At 43.7% G+C, this 24,389-nt stretch overlaps 2 protein-coding genes across 13 annotated transcripts in view; one reads left to right on the top strand and one right to left on the bottom strand.

Annotated features, from left to right (window-relative positions):
• LOC147022350 (uncharacterized) overlaps positions 1 to 7,601 on the bottom strand; it is a 51,466-nt gene extending 43,865 nt beyond the window's left edge. For 3 of the 9 annotated variants that reach the window (XM_085893147.1, XM_085893152.1, XM_085893157.1), the window contains exon 1: positions 7,405 to 7,544. The gene's annotated coding sequence lies outside the window, so the exon portion shown is untranslated. Of the gene's footprint in view, positions 1 to 7,404 lie in introns of all 9 variants that reach the window. The other 6 variants (XM_085893148.1, XM_085893153.1, XM_085893150.1 and 3 more) reach the window with 4 other exon arrangements.
• Positions 1 to 24,389, top strand: part of LOC147022349 (pancreatic propolypeptide YG-like) — a 42,181-nt gene that overhangs the window by 2,791 nt on the left and 15,001 nt on the right. For 2 of the 4 annotated variants that reach the window (XM_085893161.1, XM_085893158.1), the window contains exons 1-2: positions 7,406 to 7,535; positions 21,409 to 21,604. In XM_085893161.1, coding sequence (XP_085749287.1) covers positions 21,423 to 21,604 — 182 coding nt within the window. In that variant the 5' untranslated portion in view covers positions 7,406 to 7,535; positions 21,409 to 21,422. Of the gene's footprint in view, positions 1 to 7,405; positions 7,536 to 14,824; positions 14,961 to 21,408; positions 21,605 to 24,389 lie in introns of those variants that run through there. The other 2 variants (XM_085893160.1, XM_085893159.1) reach the window with 2 other exon arrangements.

The following is a 24,389-nucleotide window of genomic DNA, read 5'->3' as shown; positions in this document are numbered from 1 at the left end:
TTAGGAGAGATTTCTAAAATCCTCAATTTTCATCCGATTGACTTTAAATTTGAAGAGGATTTATATTTCAGGTCACTGAATTCAACGAGCCAATTTTTTTTGAGGTCAACATCGACCAAAAGGTCAACATAGGCCGAAGGTCAACAACTAAAGAGGTATTTCTAAAATCCTCAATTTTCATCTCATTGATTTGAAATTTGAAGAGGATTTATATTTCAGGCCACTGGATTCAACCACCAATTATTTTCGAAGTCCACGTCGGCCGAAAGGTCAACATAGGCCGAATTTCTAAAATTGTCAATTTTCATCTGATTCACATGAAACTTGAAGAGGATTTGCATATTTGGTCATTGAATTTAACCACCAATTATTTTTGAGGTCAAATTTGTTTTATGGATTTTGCAAGTGTCGTGCTCTGCATGACGTCTTCTTCTTGTTTGTTTGTTTGTTTGTCTGTTTGTGTACAGGAAGGATATCTCCAAAAGTTGTCTACGGATTCGGATGAAATTTTGTGGACATGTTGACTGTGTGACAAAGAAGAATTGATTCAATTTTGGTGAAGATCCGAATCCGAATCTGATAATTTTTTAAGTGATTCTTCAACATTGAGGGACAGGGGTAAACTAACATAAAGCACGATATCTCAAAAAGTTGTGCACGGATTCAGACAAAACTTGATGAACATAGGCAGAATTTCTAATATTGTTAATTTTCATCTGATTCACGTGAAACTTGAAGAGGAGTTGCATATTTGGTCATTGACTTCAACAAACAATTATTTTTAAGGTCCCCAAATGTATTTTATGGATTTCGCAAGTATTGTGCTCTGCACGCCGTCTTTCTTGTTTGTTTGTTTGTTTGTTTGTCTACGAGCAGGATATCTCAAAAGGTGATCGATGGATTCGGATGAAACTTGATGGACAGGTTGGGTGTATGACAAGGACGAAATGATTACATTTTGGTCCGGCCTGGATACTTTAGAGAAATAATGTTCTCTCCCCAGACTCCACCCTCGTCAACTCCAACGTTTCTTCTGATCTGCCATGTTGAATTGAATTGTCGTTGTTGTTGTTGAATTGTCGGTGCTGAGTTCCCATTAATTTTTACAGTTGGAAATCAACAAATATTACACGATGACGATTTCAGATGTTTTACGATAACATCTGAAAACACTGTGGGGGTAACACTTAACGAGCCGCAGTACTGAAAATCTCACAACACTGAATTCTTGAAGTGCTCTAGCCTTAGTAACACTGCACGTCCATTTTACACCGATTCAACGGTCAGCAATTACTCTGATTTTAACTTTGCTTGTGTTAGGGAGAGACACAACCAGCGTGCCGTTGCGTTCCCCACCCTGGCACCGAGGTACAAAATACAAGATTCGGGCTACAATTTCTCAAATATCAAGATTATACTGGACTGTCTGTGCTGTGCAGTGCAAATCCGGTGTCACGTGATCAAAGCCAGTGTTGTGCTGAACGATTTTGGGTTTTTTTTGTATACCTTGTCGAGGCTCGTGTGAGAGCTAACACACAACGCACATCATGGGGGACATGAGGCAAGATTGGAGGGAGTGAGAAGGACAAAATAGTGGGGAACAGAGACATTAGGAGATCTGTGGAAGGGAGAGCGATGGGACGGGGAACATGGGGAATAGAAGATGGACATTACAGGGACTTTCAGGAAGGAAAGCAGGGAATTTGAAGGAGGTGGGCTTGGGGTGGATTAACGGGGGTAGAAAAGATCGAGGATTTGGATGGGGATGATAAGAGGTGGTGGTGAACAGCTGTTTTGAAGGCCTGGAGGGAAGAATGGCATTAAAGAGAGTGAGGGAGTTTATTCCAAAGGCGGGAAAAAAGAGGAATGAAAGAGTGAAGGTGAGCAGTGATTCGTGATTTTGGTAGTTTTACCAGAAGGGGGTTGTTGGCAGACCTTGAGCGCCCTGCGGAAATGTGGTGGGGACAAATTACAGAGAGAGCAGGGGGGCGAGCCTGGAGAGGAGACGGTAGAAGACAGAAAGACCACCGACCAACCTGCAGTGATTGAGTGAGAGGCCCAAAGACTCAGCCTCATTGCGGGAGATGCCAATGATCCGAAAGGCCTTGGTTTCCAAAAGCCGAGAAAGGTGGGAGGCAGGAGCACCAGTCCAGAGGGGAGAGCAGTACTCCATCAGGCTGCGGACAAAAGCTTTGTAAGTGGTCAGGAGCTCAGGTGGGCTGAGGAAGGACTTTGTACGATGGAGGATTCCCAGTCGGCGACTGGCTTTGGAGGCGAGGTTTGAAATGTGGCTTTCCCAGGAAAGATCATGGCAGATAGTGAGACCCAGAAGTTTGAAAGAAAGGACTTCTTCCAGAGGATTGTTGAGAAAGTGGATGGGGGCGGGGGTTTCTAAACGGTCCTTTCGAAGAGACATCGTGTGAGTGTGAGATTTGTCTGGATTGAAAGACATGTTCCATGTGTTGGACCAGTTTGTAATTTTATCCAGATCTGCAGTGAGCGAAAAAGCTGCTGCTTGCCAGTCTGAGGGATGACCGATGGTACGGCAAAGGGTGGAGTCGTCAGCAAAGAGATATAGAGGATTTTCCAGAGAGTCCGAGAGATCATTGATGAAAACCAGAAAAAGAACAGGGCCCAGAATGCCACCTTGAGGAACTCCAGCCTGGACAGGAAGAGGGGATGAAAGAACTCCATTTAGGCCCACACGTTGACTGCGACAGGAGAGGAAGTCTGTGAGCCATGAGTGGAGATGGACTTGGATACCATAGGAAGAGAGTTTGGTGAGCAGGGCAGGGTGCCAGACCGTGTCAAAAGCACAAGATATGTCCAGGGATACGGCTCGGATTTCCTGTCCGGCATTGAGGACCTCCATCCATTGTTGGGAGAGCAGAAGCAGCATATCCAGAGAAGAATGACCTGGTCTGAAACCAAATTGATGATTGAAAATCAAGCCATTGGAGAAGAGGAAGGATTTGATGTCTGAAGCGATGATGGATTCCATCACCTTGCTGATGATTGGAAGAAGGCTGATTGGTCTGTAGTTACAGGGATCTGTTTTGCACCTTTTTATGCAGGGCAGTAATGTTTGCAGATTTTCAAGCACATTGCAGATGACCTTGAGCAAATGAGAGGGTGAATAGAACAGAGAGAGGGTGAGCAAGAGCAGAAGAGCAGGCTTTGAGGACACGTGGGCTGATGCCGTCTGGACCAGTTGCAGAATCTGACTCGAGGTTTGAAAGCAAGCTCTCCACCTTGTCAAGAGAAAAGGACACAGAGTCCAGGGACAGTTGGGTTTGACTGGGTAAGGTGGGTACAGAAAGTGATCGGTTTCGGACACAAGATTTCGATGCAAACACCGAGTTTAGGCATTCAGCTTTTTCACGTGCGGAATCAGCAGTGCGGCCATTTGAGGTAAGGGAGGGGATTGAGGGGGAACATACACCAGAAACAGAATTGCTTAGACGCCACCAGGATTTTGAGGAGGGAGAGAGGTTTGAGCGTTCAGACTTGAGATGAGAAAGATGTTGTTTTCTGGCTCTCCTGAGGGCAGATACACACTTGTTCTGAGCTTTATGGAAGGAACTGAGATTGCCCTCAGTTGGGTTTGCTTTCCATGAGGCAAAGGCAAGTTGTTTCAGGACCACTGCCTCGCCACAAGGTTCAGTGAACCAAGGGCGGGAGGAAGGGGAGGACAACTGAACACGAGAGGGGATAAATCTGTGCATGAGGGAGAGCAAGTTTCTTTGAAAGAATTCCCAGGATGAGTTGATGTAGGAGAAAGTAGCGATAGGAGACCAGTCTGTAAGTTTGATGGCTGCTCGGAGACCCTGCCAGTCGGCTTGAGTGAAATGCCAGACTTGACGGTGTTGAGGTGGTTCTCTGATAATAGCCAGAGAGATGTCCACTTTGACAAGGACGTGGTCAGAAGAACCGATTGGAGCGAAGGAAGAGCAGCAGATATTGTCAGGGAAATTTGTCTTAATCAGATCCAGAAGAGATGGAGTACCATTGGTTGAGATCCGGGTTGGGAAGTTGACCGATTGAGTCAGTCCCAATGAGTCGCAGAAAGCTTTTGCTGAGGTGCCATGACAGGTGAGAGAGGTACCCACACCTAGCCAACTGGCATGATGACAATTGAAGTCGCGACGTATGAGGAAGAGAGAGTTTGGATGAGAAGATAGAAGATGGTCCATGTTTTTGGATAGTGAGGTGTAGATGGAGTCATCACGGTAAGGTGGATGGTACAGTACACATATAAACATGAGGTGGGAGTGGAGGGGGAGCCGTAGCCAGAGGTATTCCTGGGGGTGTGGGGGAGTGAAGGCAGTGCATGGTCTTTGAGGAATAGAGTTTTTGATGAAGAGAGCAACACCTCCACCAGGACAAGGCTCAGGTCTGTCATACTGGAGGAAGGAGTAACCAGGAAGAGATACTTGGGAGTCAGACACGTCTTGGGGGAGAAAAGTTTCTGTTTGGCAGATTATGTCTGGTTTGTCAGTGGCAACCTGCATGGAAAGGTCTGAAAGGTTTGAGCGAAGGCCCCAGATATTTGAGGTCCATACTTTTAATGAAGAGGGAGGGGAGGAGTCTTTGGGTGAAGGGGTGGGAGGGGGGAGGGGGGAAAGAACAAGGGGCGGGGGGGGAGGTAAGGAGGGTTGTTGAAAGAGTGTGGGGGATTGCAGAATAGCTCGGGGAGGGGCCGGATGAGGAGGACAAAAGGCTCTGTGGTGCTGGGGGAGAGAAGGGACAAGAGAGGAGGAAGAAGGCAGTTGAGGATTTGAGTAGGTGGAGTGAAGAGATGGAGGTGAGAGGGCATTGGAAGGAGGCAGCTTTGTGGATGAGAGGGGGGATGAATGGTGGGAGAAAGGTGAGGGGGGAGTTTTTAAGAGAGGTGAGAGGGAGGCTTGGAGGGAGAAGAGTGGGATGGTTGCTTTGAGTGTGAGAGTGAGGGGTGAGAGGGGTGAGTTGGCACTGAAGTTGGAAAAAAAGAATGGTTGATGGAAAGCGAACACTCATAGCAAACTGTGGTTTTTAAAAGTTTGAGGTCAGAGATGCGATTTAAAACGTTTCTTGATGGATCCAATAAAGGTGAATTCAGAGAATGGAGAGAAGAAACGATCTTCGATCTTCGAATGCAGTGAACGATCTTCACTGATCCGGGTAATCTTTGCCCCGGATGAATTAAAGTTTTGGTGTCATGGCTTTTTATAAATTTCTCCAGCGGAATGACTATTCGCAGTCACCGTATCGGTTGAAAACACTCGGTGTACAGCTCCTGCCATGGATGTGATGAAATTGGGTAAGTGTGAACAGACGCAGGTGTAAGACACAGGTGGTCCACTTTGAGACCTGGCACAGCATCGTTCGGCAGGGATCTCTTGGTAGAACCTTCAATCCAGAGTCCACCATATAATTGTCTCTCAAAATCCAAAATTTCATGAAATGGAAATCGTTTTGTAGTCACTTCTCAGCCTGCTGCACACCACGGCCCTACAAGGTGTCCTCCTACCCAGCTCACTCCCCTTCCATTTGCGTCACTTCCAAATTTTCACAAGTTTTCTTTTCCAAAATAGGGTATTTGATCTCCTCGCATGCTTCACCTTCCTCAGATAAAGGAAATATCCCTCGGAGGGAAATGAAAGATACATCATAAACCCCGCAGATAAAATCTCTGCAATGCAACTTGACGTATACTCGTATGACTTCGGGGTCATTTTTCGCCTGGGTTTGTTCCCTTATGAATGAAAATAAACCAAAAGCATGAAAATCAAAACGCCTGTAAAATCGGACCCAACCCGAGGACGCCTGCGGTCCCCGCTGTATGGAGCGGGGATGTTGCCGTGGAAGCCAGGGGTGAGGATGAGGGAAGGCTCACAAGAACTGGTTAAAGTGCAAATGGCAGAAAGTAACCAAATATGCAACGCACAGATTGATTGATTCCCAAACCGCTACGTCACATGTTTGAGAGGTTCTAATCTGAGCAATTGTCACCTACCGGTCTAAAGGACCAAGGTGACTCTTTTGATCGTGCAGTTATTAAGTGCAACGGAGCCAAAATGGCTTGTTGTGTGGAGGTGAATGACCCTTTGTGCGGTCATCAAATGGACAAGGAGCCACAAGAATGACGGATTATGTAAAAGCTGAAGTTGAAAATGTGTTCCACAATTTAAATTCACGATGCACAGGGGGGCAATTCCTCGGGAAATAACTACGATTTGTACAGGTAATCGAACAGTTTGAAATCTCACAAACCCACATAGTAGCAATTACAGAGAATTTGAAAAAAATAAAATAAAAAAAATAATGTTTATAGATAATGTCAACGATGCCTTAAATATTTAAACTTAAACACCCAACATAAACCCACAGGCAACCAAAAGGGAAAGGAGAACGATTTTTAAGCCTCAGTTTTTCTTTTCCACTACGAAGTTTCAAAGTCCGTTCTGGGCAGACAAACTGTACTGAGATGACGAGGAGTCGGAGAACAAAAAATGTTAAATATCACAGTTACATAATTCCGAGCAGAAAAACAAACAAACAACCAAACAACCAACCAAACTTGCTCACAGTTGCAGAACTGTTCACACAGGTGAAGCACCCAGGCTGCAGGGACTCATGGTTCCACCCCGAGTAGCTCATGAGTCACTTGTCATTATCAATGAGGAAACATTTGCAATTCTATTAAGATTATAGACACCAATATAAATGACACATACAGAACTGAAATAATATAGCGCAATTTAAAAGTGAAGTGCATCATCGGACGTCGACAACCGGTGCACTAAATCATGATATGGCACGAACATTTTATTGCGTTAGCAGTGCGTTTGTGAGTTCAATAGGATTTTCTGTTGAACTATTTATCTTACTGTCATAATTTGGCTTCCAATAGGTGTGTGGCCCAAGTGTCATCTTGCATTGCTAATGCCACCTAATGGTTTTAATACCAGCTTGTGGCCGAGATGCCAGCTTGTGGCCCGGACTACTCAAACTGGTGCTGCTGTCGCTGCAAATGGAATTGCCAACAAGCACTCAGTTTAATGAAACGCTCAGCAAATGTAACCGCTGGAATATTGTTCACCTCATGAAGTGCAAGCACGGAGAATGGTGGCCAGCGGTGGAGGGTAACCATAAAAATAGGATGTAAAGAGTTTATAAGAATGAGAGTACGGGATATGGAGGTGGGCATGGGGGGGGGGATGAGTAGACTGAAGGACAGTTAACATGGGGAAGAACAAAACAATGGGGGGGTGATGAAGGCATTGGAGTGAGTGCATCAATGAAGAGCCACAATTAAGGAGGAAGGGGCCCGTTGTAGGTAAAAGGAGATAGGAGCACACGATGCAGAATCTCGCTCGTCCCCAAGGGAAGGGATGGGGTTCGGAGGGGTGGGGGGTTACTCACCGCCCTTATAAGGATTCACATTCAGTTTGTGGCGCAGCAAGCTTCGAACACGACTTTGGAGTCAGAGGATCGAGGTCACTCTTCCGAGACTTTGGAGTCAGAGGATCGAGGTCACTCTTCCGAAACCAAAGGTATGGCCACAGCACGAGCGTGAGTTCCGAGCAGTGCACAGTGGAGAGCGCACTCTCTCCGTACACAATGCTAGAGGAAAAGTTTAACGGTATATTCACATCACCATACATGTTCATGTTCACTCAATATATGTGGACCTGAAGGTGAGTTTGAAAGTTCCATTTCAATCATTGCTTGAAAGCGGTACAACCTTCGCTCCACACGTGCTCACCTTGGGACGTTTCAAACTCCATCTCCACCTTCATCCTTTTTGAGGCTCCTTTGGATGGGATGTGAAAGTTCCAAAGTGTTGCTTCTCCAAACCCCAATGTAATCGATGGATTCATAAAAAAAAATCAATTGATATTATAATTATGTTCAAATGCTCTTGACAAACTTTTGGTCCTACCCGAGATGAATGTACGGAACTGTTATTATTACCTCCGCCACCGAAGGTGGACAGACGTTATGTTTTTGCCCATTTGTTTGTCTGTGAGCAAGATATCTCAAAAAGTTTTTGGACGGATCAGAACGAAATGTGGTGCACAGGTTGGGTGTGTGACGAGGACAAATCGATTCGATTCTGGTGAACATTTTTGGATGCGGATGCTCGAATTTTTAAAGTCATTTTTCCACATTGAGAGATACAGTGACCTGCAAAAGTATTCATCCCCGGCCAGTAATGCCAGATTTAGATTTATTACGAATTATGTAGAAACAATTTTTCCAAATGAACTTTTTTAAAATTCATAACTGGAGAGATCAAACTAAACACTGTTACCCGTTGAAGGAGGTTACATATCAGGAATATCTGAAAAAAAAACACAAACAAATCAAAATTCACTGGTTAATCCTTGGTGTTGGCTTATGATCCTAGGGTCCTGAGTTCAATCCCCGTTGGCTGCTGAATTAACATCAGGTGGGGTTGACTCAGCCTGCCATCCTTCTGAGGTCGGTGAAATGAGTACCGGTGTAGCAGTCAAAAGGCCTCGCACGAAGGGAAGGGGTATCGATGGATTTATTAAAAATCTGGTATTGGTGTGGTGCAGGCATGATGGGTCGAATGGCCTCCTCCTGTGCAAAAATTTCCTTGTAATTCCTTGTTATTCAGCCCCTGAGGTCAGCACTTAGTGGAAGCACCTTTTGCAGCAATGGCTGCTGTGAGTGTTTCTGGGTAAATCTCTACCAGTTTTACACAGTGAGATGGTGAAATATTTGTCCATTGTTCACGTGAAAATTGCTCCAGTTCTGCCAAGTTTGATGGGGGATCATCCACGGACTGTAATCTTCAAGGTGTCGCCATAAATGTTAAATTTTGTTCAAGTCAGGATGTTGACTGGGCCACTCAAAAACTTAAAAAAAAAATTCAGCCACTCCAGTGTGGCTTTAGTTTTGTGCTTCAGATCATTGTCCTGCTGAAATGTGAATCTCCTACCCAGTTTCAGATTCATGGCTCACTCGAGCAGGTTTTCATCAAGGATTCTGCTGTACTTTGAACCATCCGTTGTCCCTTCTATCCTGACAAGTTTGCCAGTCCCTGCTGATGAAAATCAGTCCCATAACATGATGCTGCCACCACCATGCTTGACAGTAGGGATGGTGTTTACTGGGTGATGTGGAGTGTTCGGCTTGCTCAAGATGCAACGCTTTGAATTTAGACCAAAAAGTTCCATTTTTGGCTCGTCTGACCACAAAACGTTTCTCCACATGTCTGCAGCATCATTAAGATGCTTCTTCCCAAACTCTATACGAGCTTTTAGATAAGTCTTTTTCAGTGATGGTTTCTTTCTTGCCTCCTGTCCATTGAAGCTAGCTTTGTGAAGGGAACGGGATATTGTTGATTGATGAACACTGACCCCCATCTCGGACATATAGCCTTGTAGATCGTTCAAAGTCATTGTTGGATTTACAGTGAAATCCCGAACCATTTTTCTGCTTCTCCGGCTGCTGACTTTGGATACACGACCCTTGTAGTGTGCGTGGTATTATACGTTTTCCACACCTTGATGATGGATTTCACCGTACTCAAAGGGATAATGAGTGACTTTATAATCTCTTTATAACCCTCTCCTGAATGATGCTTCTCCATCACTTTATGTTTGACTTCTTTGGAAAGCTCCTTGGTCTTAATGTTTGCCTTGTTGGTTGACCTAGTGAGTTTCACCATAAATCTACTCAGATAAATGGGGAAGTTTAATTTAAAATAAATTAAATCATTGATTACATGCAGGTTAAACTCATGACACTTATTTTACAAGGAATTAAAGTGGAGGAGGAGGCCATTCGGCCCATCATGCCGACACCACACCAACACCAGATTTAATCAATCCGTCAATACCCCTTCCCTTTGTGTGAGGCATTTGTGGCTGCCACACTGGTACTCATTTCAGCGACCTCATAAGGATGACAGGCTGAGTCAACCCCACCTGGTGTTAATTCAGCAGCAAACAGGGCCTGAACTTAGGACCCAAGGATCCCAAACCACCACCCCAACCGCTAAGCCAACACCAGGAAAAAATTTTTGTAACCTTTCAAACAAATAATTTGCTCCTGAAGTGTTTTAGGGTTAATTAGGGAATGGGTTTGAATACTTATACAACTTAGAATCATCTGATTTTTTTTGTTAATGTCACTTAATCACATTTTATCTGCATTTTTTTTCGCTTTATTGTTTTGGAGTAGTTTGTAAAGACTCTCGATATCAAGTGTGATTTGAATGCACCATGAAACTACAAAACATCTGAAAATGCAGAGCCTGTCCACTTTGTATTCGGACCTCTCATTCTTCTGGATGCTAAACTGTAACTTGGACCTTTTGACCAAATTCTTAATTTGTATTCTCCATATTCTCATTCTAAAGCTTTGTTGATCATTTGATGACAAAAGCTCAAAAAACACACACACACACACACACACACACACACACACACACACACACACACACACACACACACACACACACACACACACACACACACACACACACACACACACACACACACACACACACACACACAATCTCAGGAGTCATTAGAATCTGAACACTTTGGGAGAGGTGTGAATACTTTTTCAGGCCACTGTCAGGTGAAAATGAAAAATAACACGATATCTCAAAAAGTTATCTTGGTGGACAGGTTGGGTGTGTGACACAGAATAATTGATTAGATTTTGTTGAACAGCTGAATCTGGATCCAGATCTGAGAATTTTGAATTACTAATCGATCCTTCACCTGAGAGAGGAGGCCAAAAATGATATATATATATATATATATATATATATATATATATATATATATATATATATATATATATATATATATATATATATATATACATACATACATATATACATATATATACAGCTTGATATTTCAAAAAGTTGTGTACAGATATGGACACCCAGCAGGATTGAAAACAAAACCTGTCAAAGAGCGGAGGAGCTCCTTGTGAGCCAACGGCCATCCATTTCTCGTGCCCAACTGTGTCTGCGGACGTCCTCCTGCAGTTGGGTTACTTATTTTTTAAGAAGGTTGGTGGCAGGATTTGCACTCCGGCCACTGTAAAACACTTCATTCCCCAAAACACACAAACGCAAAAAAAATCTGAAAACCCACTCCGTGGGAGTACCTCCTGTGCTACTGCCCTCTCGCAGGGCAGCTCACCGGATGATGAGATTGGGGCAAAGCCTTCAGGACCCCCATTCCTTGATGATAGGAGGAAAACCACGGGGTAAACCTTCACGGTCAGATGGCGGTTGTGTGTGGTGGAGGGGTGCTGAGGTGTTGTTCACCAGATGGTGGCCTCCTTGGGTTAACCTGAAGCGGTCCCTTCAGGTGGGTGCCTGGAATGTCCCATCTCTAAGAGAGGATGATCACCTATCTCTGTTATCATCTGAGCTCAAGCATTTGAACATATAGTATGTATTGCAGCACTCCCTCAGGTTCAGGGACCGGATCGTGGCGAGATCATGGCAGGTGCTTTCACCTACTGTTGGCTCTGATGGTTACCATGCCCAAGGAGTTGCTGTAGCTGTGTCCAATAAGCTGACTCCAATGATAATTGAGGTGACTCCGGTCAACGAGCGTATTATGAGACTCAGGATTCGTCACTCCTTGGGTGTCGTTTCCCTGGTCTCTGTATCTGCTCCAACGGAGGTGAGTGATCTCACCGTGAAGGACGCATCATATGCTCGGCTCTTCTCTGTGGTTGATCAGTGCCCTAGTTGAGACTCTTCTCGTTTTGTGTGATTTTAATGCATCGACTGGAACTGATAGGGATGGTTGGTTATGAGGCATGTGTTGGTCCCCATGGGTCTGGAACTGTGAACCTGAATAGTACTAAGTTCCTTGACTTTGCAAGAAGTCGTGGACTTAGGGTGGCTGGTTTATGGTTTCAGCGCCCACAAGCTCATCGTTGGACTTGGTATTCCAACGCTGGCGGTGTGGCAAAGGAGATTGACCATGTCCTCGTTGATGGTCGCTGGAGGATTATGCAGAACTGCAGGATCTACCGGAGTGCTCAGTTCCTCAACACTGACCACAGGCTTGTTGGGGCAACTCTGAAGTTGCAGCTTAAAACCAGGAGAATGGTACCATCCCAGCCGAGGCTGGATGTTGGAAAGTTCAAGGATGAGAGGGTAGCTGAGGAGTTTGCGAACATGCTGAGTGGGGATTTGGGGGGTTTGGGTGCTTTGGTGGATTCCTGAAGAGTTGTAGAGTGCCTTCAAGACCACAGTCTTTGATGTTGCCGGTGGATGTCTGGGGACTCACCGTCAGATGAAGAAGAATTTTTTTCTCTCAATGGACACTGGATACCATTGACCAGAGTTGCAAGGCCAGGCTGAATGGCAGAGCTGAGCTGTTCAGGGAGCTGAGGCGTAAAACAGTACATGCACTAACAGTGGACAAGGAGGGCTATGTGTGAGGAATCTGTGAAGGGGTAGAGCATCACCTGCGGTCAAGTGATTGTCATCCTGCTTACAGGGGAATTCACACATTGCGTTCCTCCAAGCCCTTCCCTCTGTGTACTGCAGTTGGAGCGGAGGGTGGTCGGCTCTTGACAGGAGTCCAAAGTGAAGGCCCGCTGGGCCGGTTACTTTGAGCGATTGTACCAGGCTGATCCACCAGCTGTCGAGTTGGATGTCAGGGGTGTTACTATCCCAAATGCTGACCCTCCAATCACATGTGATCCACCTTCGTTTGTGGAAACACAGGCTGCGGTGAATGGGATAAAGCTCCTGGAATCTGTGGCATCCATGGTGAACTTCCCAAGACTGGTGGAAATGCTGTGCTTATGTCATTGCACGCAGTTCTGTGCTCTGCCTGGAACACAGGCATCATCCCAACTGACCAGAGGAAGGGCCTTGTTGTCCGTCTGTGGAAAGGGAAGGGTGATCGTCAGGACTGCAACATCATCCGAGGGGTGACGGCTGCTCTCAGTGCCGGGCAAGTTCTTTGTTCAGATAATTATTGATAGTGTTCACTACCATCTGCTTGAGCACCAGCGCTCAGAGCAGTCAGGCTTTACACCAAAGAGGTCAACGATTGACTATATCCTTGCTCTTCGGGTCCTCACCGAACGCAGATGAAAGTTTCAGCAGGGGCTGCTTGCAGCCTATGTTGATCTCTGCAAAGCATTTGATCCAGAGAATCGGGAAGCCCTCTGGAGGATTCTTGGTCTTCTTGGGGTGCCATCAAATCTGATGAATCTGATGTCTGAAGTATACTCTGGTGCTGAAGGTGCTGTGTGACATGGTGTTCCCATCTCCGACTTATTTCCAGTTGTTACTGGAGTTCATTAAGGGTGTGTACTGGCCCCCACACTTTTCAGCACATCTTTGGACTGGATTATTGGGAGGATGTCGAAGAGATCAAGCTGCGGTGCATCATTTGGGAATGTCAAGATCTCTGTCCTTGATTTTGCAGATGATGCAGTCATCGTTGCGGATCCTCCAGATATCCTTTTGGGGGGCCCTCGAGGTGCTGAATGAGGAGTCGGAGCCGCTGGGATTATGGGTTTCCTGGGTAAAAACTAAGATCTCGGCTTTCAATGACATATTGGATACTGCTTTCTTTTCTGTACGTGTTTGTGGTGAGGAAGTTGAGGTCACGGAGAGATTCACTTCCCTTGCCAGTGATATTCATGTCTCTGCTGGCTGTGAGCCAGAGGTCCATAGACGATTTGGTCTTGCCTGGGGAGTCATGGATTCACTGGATCATGGGGTGTGGTGCTGCTGGTACCTGTGCTGGCATGAAAGTCCGAGTCTTCAGGTTCTTGGTGCTTCCCGTCTTGCTCTACGGATGTAAAGGCGCCGTCAGACCTTGACGATTTAGCCAGCAATGGCAACGTATAAAAATGTATGTAAAACGTTGGCGTACGCTGAAATTTTGATTTTTTTTTTTTTTAAGTTTTGGTCGTCTTCATAACGTGTTGGTCGTATGCATAACATATTAGTAAAGGGCACAGAACGTTTTGTTGTCTTAGAGATAGCTTATACCAACGAATGCTTAGCCTGTTGTCGGCGTTCACAACCTATGCCCAACGATAGTTTAACTTAGGCATAGCGCGCTGCACGTATCGCCGACGAACTCGTGGTGTAGCCTGTTAAAAACCAGCCACACGCAGATTTAAATCATAACCGCCTGAAAATTGGAAGTGTCAACATCGCAGTCACACCTTGACGATTTAGCCAGCGTATGCCGACCTATGAAAAATGTGTCTAAAACCCTGGCACACGTCGAATACGGTATGGGTAAGTTGTGTATACGTTAGGAGCACGCTGAAAAACAATGAAGTACGCTGTCATATTTCGTGGTACGTTTAGTACGTCGTGAAATTTCAAGCATGCAGAAAATTTTACGAGGAACTCGCCGTATGGCTCACATGTTCCGCTACGCTGGGAATAAGTTGTAACCACGATATGCGATCGTTAACACACGTCAACACACGTTTCTTGTAAGTTACTCAAAAATCGAAACACGTCGAGGTAATGTTTAGCAGAACTCGAAACTTATTTTCTCCGTCAAGGCACATTTTCTTTTTTCTCCTTGGCTCCGTGAAGGCACGTGACGAAATATCTGAAGTTGTTGTTGTTGTTGTTTTTTTTTTTTTTTTTTTTTAGTCTATCACGAATTTTAAAATATATTCGCACATTTGCTTTTAAGTTTCGACGTCGACGTGACGATATCCTCAAACAGAAAATATTCACAGAGAAGGAACTAAGAATAAGACATGAAGAGATAATCGGACGTGAGGTAACGGCACGTGACGAAATATCGGAAGTTATTGTTGTTGTTGTTTTTTTTAAACGCTGCCAATACGCCATTATACGGTAGCTGTAAATAAGAAACACGTTCAGTAAGTTCTTTGGTCGTCCGGAAGACGTCAATCAAATACGTCTACATACGTCAATCAAATATGTCTACATACGTCAATATGCGTTGGAGGTGCGTTACACATAGGTTCAAAGCACGTTACTCATAGGTTAGAAATAAGTTTTGGGTACGCTAAGCATTACCTCGACGTGTTTCGACTTATGATTAACTTACAAGTAACGTGCCTCGACGTGTGTCAACGATCGCATAACGTACCTACAACTTATGGCCAGCGTAGCGGAACGTGTGAGTCATACGCTGGCATACGTCGTAAAATTTCAAGCATGCTAAAATTTGAGGACAACCGCAAAGTACAACGATGAAAGCCAGCGTACTACGACGTATGGCAGTGTTTTTCAGCGTGCTCTTAACGTATACAAACTTACCCATAACGTATTCGACGTGTGCCGGCGTTTTAGCCCAATTTTGCATACGTTGGCTAAATCGTCAAGGTGTGACAGGGCCTTGAGACTTGGACTCTGACCAGGGATCTGAGACAGACACTTAATTCCTTTGGTGCCAGATCTCTTCGGAGAATCTTTAGCTTTTGTTGGTCAGATTTTGTGTCCAACGAGCGGTTGCTGAGAGAGATTCAAATAAGATTTGTTACCTACATAGTCCGTGAGCGTCAGCTGCGGCTGTATGGACACGTGTCTCATTTTCCTGATGCTGATCCTGCTCACCAGATTCTCTCAACGAGGGAGCCTCATGAGTGGAGGAGGCCAATCGGCCGACCATGTGCCTCACGGTAGCGGCAGGTTGATCGGCATCTCAAGGAGATGGGGATGGGAGAGGCATCTGCTTGGGGGATGGCCAGACGGAGGTACCGGCAGAAAGTGGATGCAGCAATGCACTGCTCCGGTGCATGCTCCCATAACTGACCTGACATGACTGTTCACCTCGACCTCCACTCATTTGATCCTCTTTTTTTCCCCCCACCTGTGGAACAAACTTCCACATCTTTTTCAATGTCATTCTTCCCTCCAGGTCTTCAAGACAGCTGTTCACCACCATCTCAGTTCGTCCCCAATCCACAAACATGATTTTTTTCTACCCTCGTTAATTCCACCCAAATCCCTCCTAATTTTCCAGTTTTTCCTCCTCGGGGTTTCCTTATCCATGCATGTTTTCAGTCCTCTTTTTGTCTGTTACGTCCTGATCCATTCAGTGTGCTCGCTCTTCCGCGAGCCTCGACTTTGCATAAAAAAATCACAAAATCCTGTTGTACGAATGTACAACTTGGTGTGCAATGTACGTCCATGTAGAAGTGCAGCAGGAGTCTGATGAGTTGTTGCGTGTCTTGTAGCTCGATATGTTTGCAACAAATCGGGTACGAATGATTTCCTGGGTTTCCCTTCGAGGTTTGCATTGTGTAAACGGTCCTTAAACACTCTGTTGAATCGTTCAATCTCTGCGTTGGCTTGGGGGTTGTAGATAGAACTATGGCAGTTGTTGATGTTTCTTTCCTGCAGGAATGTTTCAAACTCTGCTGAAACAAATTGAGATCCATTGTCAGAGATAAGTTCCTGTGGGTTTCCTTTCTGGCTGAATACCCATAGTCAGGAACTTGATAACTGCAGCAAAGGTCACTTGTGTAGTAAAGTTCATTTATGGCCATCTGCTGAAGTAGTAAATTAAGGTAATGGCATAGCGACAGTCCATTGGACCTTTGTCAAGCAGTTCTACGATATCAATGGCAAGTTTTTCCCATGCAGCATTCGGGAGAGGAACTGGTTTTCAAGGTGGCACCTGAGTGACAGGTGGTTTATCATGCATTTGGCAAGTAATACTTGACTGAATGACAACTTCGATTTGAGAGTCCATCCCTGGCCATCAGTAGAGGTCTTTCAGCCTTTGTTTGGTTCTTACATTTCCTAGATGTGTATCATGGGCAAGATGGATTCACTTGGGTTGAAGTTCTGTCGGCGCTATCACATGGTGAGTGCCACGAATTGAGTAATCACGGAGAGCCAGTTCATGCCGAACGTGAAATATTTGGGTGAATGCACCTTGCGTTGTACGGCCATCCTCTTGAGATGTATTTCAGCATCTTCTGTAGAACAGGGAATCGATTACAAGTATCCTTGAATTGTTCCGCAGGCACAGCAGGTAAGTCATCGAGTGTAATTTTGGTTCCCCAAGAAGTGCAACCTTGAAATGCTCCAGGTAGGACAGACTCTGTAAGTGTTGAAACAACTAAACCTGTGTCCACCAGTAATTTAGTTGAGCACACCTGCCCGTTAGGCATGCAAAAGAAGAACATCACAAAAGAGGTTCCCTCTAATTTCTTCAGAGACGTGTGTTTATGCTTAAAACAGCCGTCACATCTGGGTATGGCATCTGGTTTCATCGAAACTTCCTGAAACTTGGTATATATATATATATATATATATATATATATATATATATATATATATATATATATATATATATATATATATATATATATATATATATAAATACCCTGCGCAGACAGTAACCATCTCTGATTTTGGAAATTCTTCCTAGAAAAAATTGTTGACGTCATAATATCGCCGCTAATGGAAATCGCCGTTACCATTATCTCCGAAACTCGTCAAGCTGTTTTAATTTTTTTTTGCGGGAATCAAGCCGGGCATTAGCACAGATATAATTTATCGCAAACCTGATACATCACAATGACGTCATATTCGTTTTTATGACGTCATCATTAAGAGGACGAGGATCTTAGCTCATTTGAGCTTGTTTGCAGGACATTTGGGGTAACTGGCTAAGTGCATTGTAGACCCACAATGATAGTACGTACTCCTTTGGTGTACCTTTGAAATATTTGGCTTTGAAGGTTCATTTGAAGTGTTCCTGGGTATGGCATCGCGTCTGCATTGCTTCCTTCTCGTGGGACATGCTGGGATTGTATTTACAGCCTGAAAAGACGTCGGTGTGCCGTATGCAATTGCTTTCGCCTCCGCCATTGCCGATTCCATTTGGCCTGCCATGACAAGGGTTTTCTGCAATGGAAGCTCCGGTTCCAAAAGCAAACATTCACATATGAGGGCTGTACGGGGGTGTTGTTATTTTGTATTTGAACGAGTTGATCTCGTGTCATTTCGTCAAAGAGATCTTTAAACTCACAAATCATCTCGATCTCATGTGAAGCAGTAGCGAACTGAGCAGTCCATTCACCTGGCCTTGTTGCTCACTTAAAATATGTTAGATAGTAATGGACAACAGCAGCAGCTGGCAGTTCAGCTCAACAATTTAATGGCGTCTCTTCTCCAACCATTCTCTCACATCACGTCACGACCGGTTCAGCATTATTTCCGGTTCATCATGTACTCATGACCTCTGCCACCGAAGGTGAAGGAGGTCATGTTTTCACCTCTTTCTGTCTGTTTGTTTGTGTACAGGACATCTTCAAAAAGTTGTGCACGGATCTGGATGAAATTTTGTGGGCGGGTTCGGTGTGTGAAAATGACGAACTGATTAGATTTTGGTGAAGATCCAGATTTGACTACTAGAATTTTTTTAAAGTGTTTCTCCACCATTGAGGGATGGGGCCAAAAACGATATATAGCATGATATCTCAAAAAGTTGGGGACAGATTCGCCTGAAACTTGGAAGACAGGTTGGGTGTGTGACCATAACGAATTGATTCGATTTTGGCGAAGATCCATATCTGCATCCAGAGACGACAATTATTTAATTTTTAAAGTGATTCTTCACCATTGAGAGATATGGCCAAAAACGATATAGTGCTGTATAGTGTGATATTTCAAAAATGTCTTGGGCCCGATATGTTCTCGTGGATCAGGCATTGCATGGCGGAGGCATACGCTCGACCGAGTACCCTTCCAGTTAGCATTAAAATAAATTCCAATACCACAAAATCCTGTATTTTCACATTATTCAGCTTTGAAAACTCAGGAAGGACAGGTTGGAGTTTTTAAGACTTCAAATAAATAAATATATATATATTCTTTCCTCTGCTACCTTTCTTTCAAACGAATTGTTCAGATTTTCAATGTACATAAACTCAGTGGTACTCTTTATTATACGAAAGTTTTCTTTTGGTGGTGAAAAGTCGACTGCTGCCTCGATCGTTCTCCACCAAACATGCATTACGTCATTTTCTTAGTGATAATCAAAACATACTCTTCATTCCTCAAAAGGTACCTTCATTTCATGATGGAGGACGCATTGTTCAGTCAGTACACCATGTCCACCATGTACACCAGAAGCCCGAGGCCGACGCGGAGCGAACAAAATGGCGGCGATTTGATTTCTATTGAAGAAAGTTGTGGGTGGAGTCATGCCAGCAATGCTCCGCCCTGGACAGACAGACTGGCGAAGAATATATATGACTTGCAGGTATCCACGGATGGGTGTCCTTTTCAAAGTGAAAAGTGACATTTTTTTGGAGTCGGAGGTGCCCTTATCAGAGGGGGAAATGCATCCTTTTTGTAATGAAAAAGTGTGATTTTGATGGTTTTTTTGTTTGTTTTGCCCCCACAATTCTGAAATGCTTCGTTACACCTGGTGCTGGGTAGTTTGCTATTGCCTTCCTAGCACTCAGTCAGGGCAGGAATTTGAAATTTGGCCAGGGACCTAGGGTGCTGGCGATACCTCGACTACTCTTAGCAAAAGATACCGAGGCATCTTTAACATCCACCAACCAAATAAATGCTGGTTGATGGGACGCCCAATTTCAACATCCATCTGAGGGACGGCATGTTGATTCTTCGCCCAGCCAATGAAACACCAAGGTGACAGTTTATAGAACTGGCTCGAGATTCAAACTCAGGCTGGACAACTCAGAGGTCAGGGCACCCACCCGGGGAAGCTGTTCATTTCCCAAATTTACAGTTAGGTCAGGAATCAAACCAACGAGGCAAGACAGCGTAAAGGTAAGTGCACTTATTCTACAGCATGATGTTGGACCTAATAACTTATGAGGTGTTTTATAAACGCGTGTCGAGATTCAAACTAAAGGCCAGTGCATACACCTCTAGCTTCTCTTGGCAGCACATACACGACATACATTCACGCACATGCACACACCAATTAAAGTCAGAAAATGGTTTTGTTTTACACATCAGATATACTTAAGGATTGATGAATACAAATTAGCTTGTTGGATTTTTGTATCTCATTCCTATAATTTTTTTTGAACACCCTTCGTTTGTTTCTCATGATGCTTCTTAATTGGTGTTGGTTATACTAGAAGCACCCGCTCCCTACGGGAGCCGTCAAGGGGGTCATGTTATTTTATTTATGTCTATTTTACTCCAAGGGGTCCCAGGATTACACACCCAAAAAATTGTTGCGATTGGTTCAGCCGTTTTTGTGGTACCTGGGAACAGACAAACGGACAGATGGTGAATTATAGTAAGATTATTAAAAGAACATGCATACCAAACCCCAACTATTCACCAAACAAACTTTTTAATATGATGCTAGCTTTAAAAAAAAAAAATCTTGCATCAACCATTCGTGCACTCTCTCAATTTGTTTAAAACATTTCAAGTCTCACTACCTGCTTGCAAAACACTTGCACAAAATAAATTCTCCAATTTGCTCAGTGGACTCACCATGTTTTGGAACTGTTGAAGAATACTCAATTCCTCTTGTACATTTGCATATGGAGAACAAGAGGAGACTCAATAACACAATTAAGCAACATGCTCTTCCTCTGATTCTGCCTTACATGGATTTTTTGAGTTCTTGTATAACATGCAGGGGTTAGGTGGGGGTAAGATCATGAGTCAATGTCTGGTCATCGAGAAAGAATGGCGCCACGGCTGAGGATTGGGGTTCAGCGAAGAGATCACTCGTAGCCTTATTGCAGCGGCCATTCGGAGGTTGGCTTGATTTAAAAGGGCTGGGGAACATTTACGATCTGAAGTTTGATCGGAGTTCAGAGACATCCGGACATTACCTTCACACACATTCCATTTAAGCGAGACTCTTGCTTCCAGCCAGACTTTCAGACACCAATACATCATTATTTATATATAAGAATCCCCTAACAAGCTAAACAGAATAATATATATATATATATATATATATATATATATATATATATATATATATATATATATATATATATATATATGATTCTATTCTACTGAATAAAGATTAAAGATGATTTGGAAGGCCAATCTGTTTTGGGGAAGAGGGGTGTTTTAAGCAGACTGATAACCTTCCAATACAGTCAAGAGATACAAAGTCGTTTAAAATGCAAAATTATATCGATATATAGTCAAAATCGAATCATGTTTGAGCACATAGATGTTATAACCATGTATTCAAATACATTTCCCATTAAAGGATCAGAACCATACATTGTGCTATATGCTAAAAACATTGACTTTTTCAAGGTAATTATCAATTAAGTTAATAAAATGGCAACATTTTATCTTTTTATCACCGTTAAACCAATCATGCTATTTTTGGAGAAATTTGCATCCACAGAATCATTGTACCATTTACACATCACAGACTTCCATCCTTGGTGATAAGAGTGCATTCGTGTTTCAATCAGATCAAGGACCCCAAATGAACACGAATGTGTCCCACCTGTTGCTGCTGGTGCTGGCCCTATGTGCCCTGCTGGGTGTCCTCCAAGGTTCGGCCTTTCCAAGGCAACCTCTTGCACCACCTGTAAATGCATCTCCAGAAGACATTATGAAATATATGAATGCCGTACGCCATTACCTCAACCTCATCACCCGGCAGAGGTATGGTTCATAGTTAAGCCCCTCTGTGGGGATTAAAGACTGTGTTACTCCTGCAATCATTGATTCGAGGATCCCCATAAAGGCCGGCAGTATACATACACATATTTAAAGTAGTACAGCCAGGTATTTTTGAAGATTACCCCCAAAAATTCCTATTTTACCATTTTGCAACCGTAATTTAAGTAGAGTGTTGTTGCACTTCTCCCAATTATTGTAACATCAGGTTGTGTATGAAATGATATTTGTCACTATATCGATGATTGTCGAAATTTGATCGCAATACTGCAGAGTTTGGTTGGGTTCACAGGGCATCGGTATATTACGCTTATTCTGATTGGCTCAGTGGGCACATGTAGCCGTTCAGAGAGTGCAGGACAACTGAGTTGGAATTCACCTGAATTCCGCTGAAAGCACATCACTCGTGAACTGGGCCAAGTGCCTACCTTACATTGGCGAACAAAATTAAGCCCTCTCGGCAAATTAGTTTAGCAGAAAGCGGCAACAAGAGCTACTGCAGGTGGTGATATGGGGCTTCAGCTTGAACTTAAAGGTAAGAGGTCTACAGCATCAGCCTGCAATAAACACGACCTAAGGGAGTGGATGTTTCTAGTACTGGTCAATTAATTATCGTTCATTTACAATCCCTTTAATAAAAAAATCATCATACTATATACAGTACCTACAGAAAGTCTACACCCCCCCCCCCCCACCTTCAAATTTTTCACCTTTTGTTGCCTTATTGCCTGGAATGAAATTGCGTTAAATCAGACTTTTTCCATCTTTATTTAAAAAACATCATAACCCACAACTTCCAAGTGAAAAACAAATTCTACAAATTTCAGAAAATTAATTCAAAATACAAAACTGGAATATCTTGGTTGGATGCGTGTCCATCCTCCATTTAATAGCAATTGTAAATTAGCTCAGGTGTAACCAATCACCTTCAAAATCACACAAGTCAATTGGCCTCCACCTGTATTAAATTATAATGATTCTGATTATTTCAGAATAAGATCGGTTGTTCCTGTCGGTTTCTTCTACTGGGTAGTGCATTTCACAGCAAAGACTCAATCATGAGTATCAAGGAACTTTCAAAAGACTTCTGGGATAAAGTTGTGGAAAGGCACAGATCAGGAGATGGGTATAAAAATATTTCAAAGGCCTTGAATATCCCTTGGAGCACAGTCAAGGCTCTCATACGAGCCTCGACCAAGGTATACAAAAAAAAAAAGACAACCATTAAGAAGCGGAAGGGATACGGTATCACCAAGACCCTGCCTAGATCAGGCCGTCACTCCAAACTGGATGACCAAGTGAGGAGGAGACTGATCAGAGAGTCCACCAAGAGGCTAATGGAAACTTTGAAAGAGCTGCATGCCTTCGTGGCAAAGACATCCCAAGCACTACACAAGTCTGGCCTGTACGGTAGGGTGGCAAGAAGGAAGCCATTACGCAAAAAAAGCCCACCTAGAGTCCAATTATTTGAGGTATGCAAAAATCCACTCTGGAGATTCTGAAGCCATGTGGCAAAAGGTTTTGTGGTCTGACGAAACAAAGATGGAACTTTTGGGCTACAATACAAAATGTTACGCTTGGTGCAAACCTAACACATCGCCCAAAGAACACCATCCCTACTGTGAAGCATGGTGGTGTGAGCATCGTGTTATGGGGATGTTTCTCATCAGCAGGGACTGGGGCACTTGTCAGGATAGAAGGGAAAATGGATGGAGCAAAATACAGAAAAATCCTCGTGGAAAACAATCTGCCCTCTGCAAGAAAGCTGAGATTGGGATGGAATTTCACCTTTCAGCATGACAATGACCCGAAGCACACAGCCAAAGCTACACTGGAGTGGCGAAGGAAGAAAAATATAAATGATCTTGATTGCCTGGTCAGAGCCCCGATCTAAATCCAATCGAAAATCTGTGCCATGACTTGAAGATTGCTGTCCATCAACACTCCCCGCACAACTGGACAGATGTTGAACAGTGAGTTGTCTCAAGATTTTAGAGCTGATGGTTCGAAAAATCAAAAACAAAACGATGCAAGGGTTGTATGGTCTATGTGCCGATGTTATTGTTACCGCTATGACGGAAAAGATGCACAAAAATGCACATGAAATACAATGTAAATGTGATGCTCACCTTCCCTTAGTTATATAGTGTTTACTCCATGTTAAATTCCCCTCCCCCCAAAAAAAAATTCGTTGCAGTGAGTGTCTGTCCTGTTTATGAATCCTCATGTTATCCCCTCTACATCCACTTGATCTATTCGGTTTTTTAGATCCTCGTGGAGGATCTCTAAGTCTTACTCACGTTGTTGTTCTTGTGGACTTTTTTGTTTCACAGCCTACAGTTTTCATCGAAACTTCCTGAAACTTGGCATATACATATAAAAATACCCTGCGCAGACAGTAACCGTCTCCGATTTTGAAAATTCCTCCGAGAAAAAAAGTTATGACGTCAAAATATCTCCGCGAATGGAAATCGCCTAAAAATTATCTCCGAAACTAGGCAAGCTTTTTGAATTCTGTTTGCGGGAATCGAACAGGGCATTAGCAGAGATGAATTACCGCACATATGATACATCACTATGACGTCATATCAATTTTTATGACGTCATTCCTATTTTTTGAGATTTTTTGTTTCACATCCCAGAGTTTTCATCGGGTCTTCGTGAAACTTGCCATGTATATGCAGAAAGCCCACGCGCATACAGTAACCACCTCCGATTTTGGAAATTCTTCCGAGAAAAAAAGTTGATGTCATAATATCGCCGCTAATGG

This window comes from Eptatretus burgeri, chromosome 8 (assembly GCF_056783735.1).
Source record: "Eptatretus burgeri isolate ZD-2024b chromosome 8, Ebu_testis_v1, whole genome shotgun sequence".
NCBI lineage: Eukaryota > Metazoa > Chordata > Myxini > Myxiniformes > Myxinidae > Eptatretus > Eptatretus burgeri.
The sequence above is the reverse complement of the archived record's forward strand: the minus strand, read 5'-3'. Positions and strand labels throughout refer to the sequence as shown.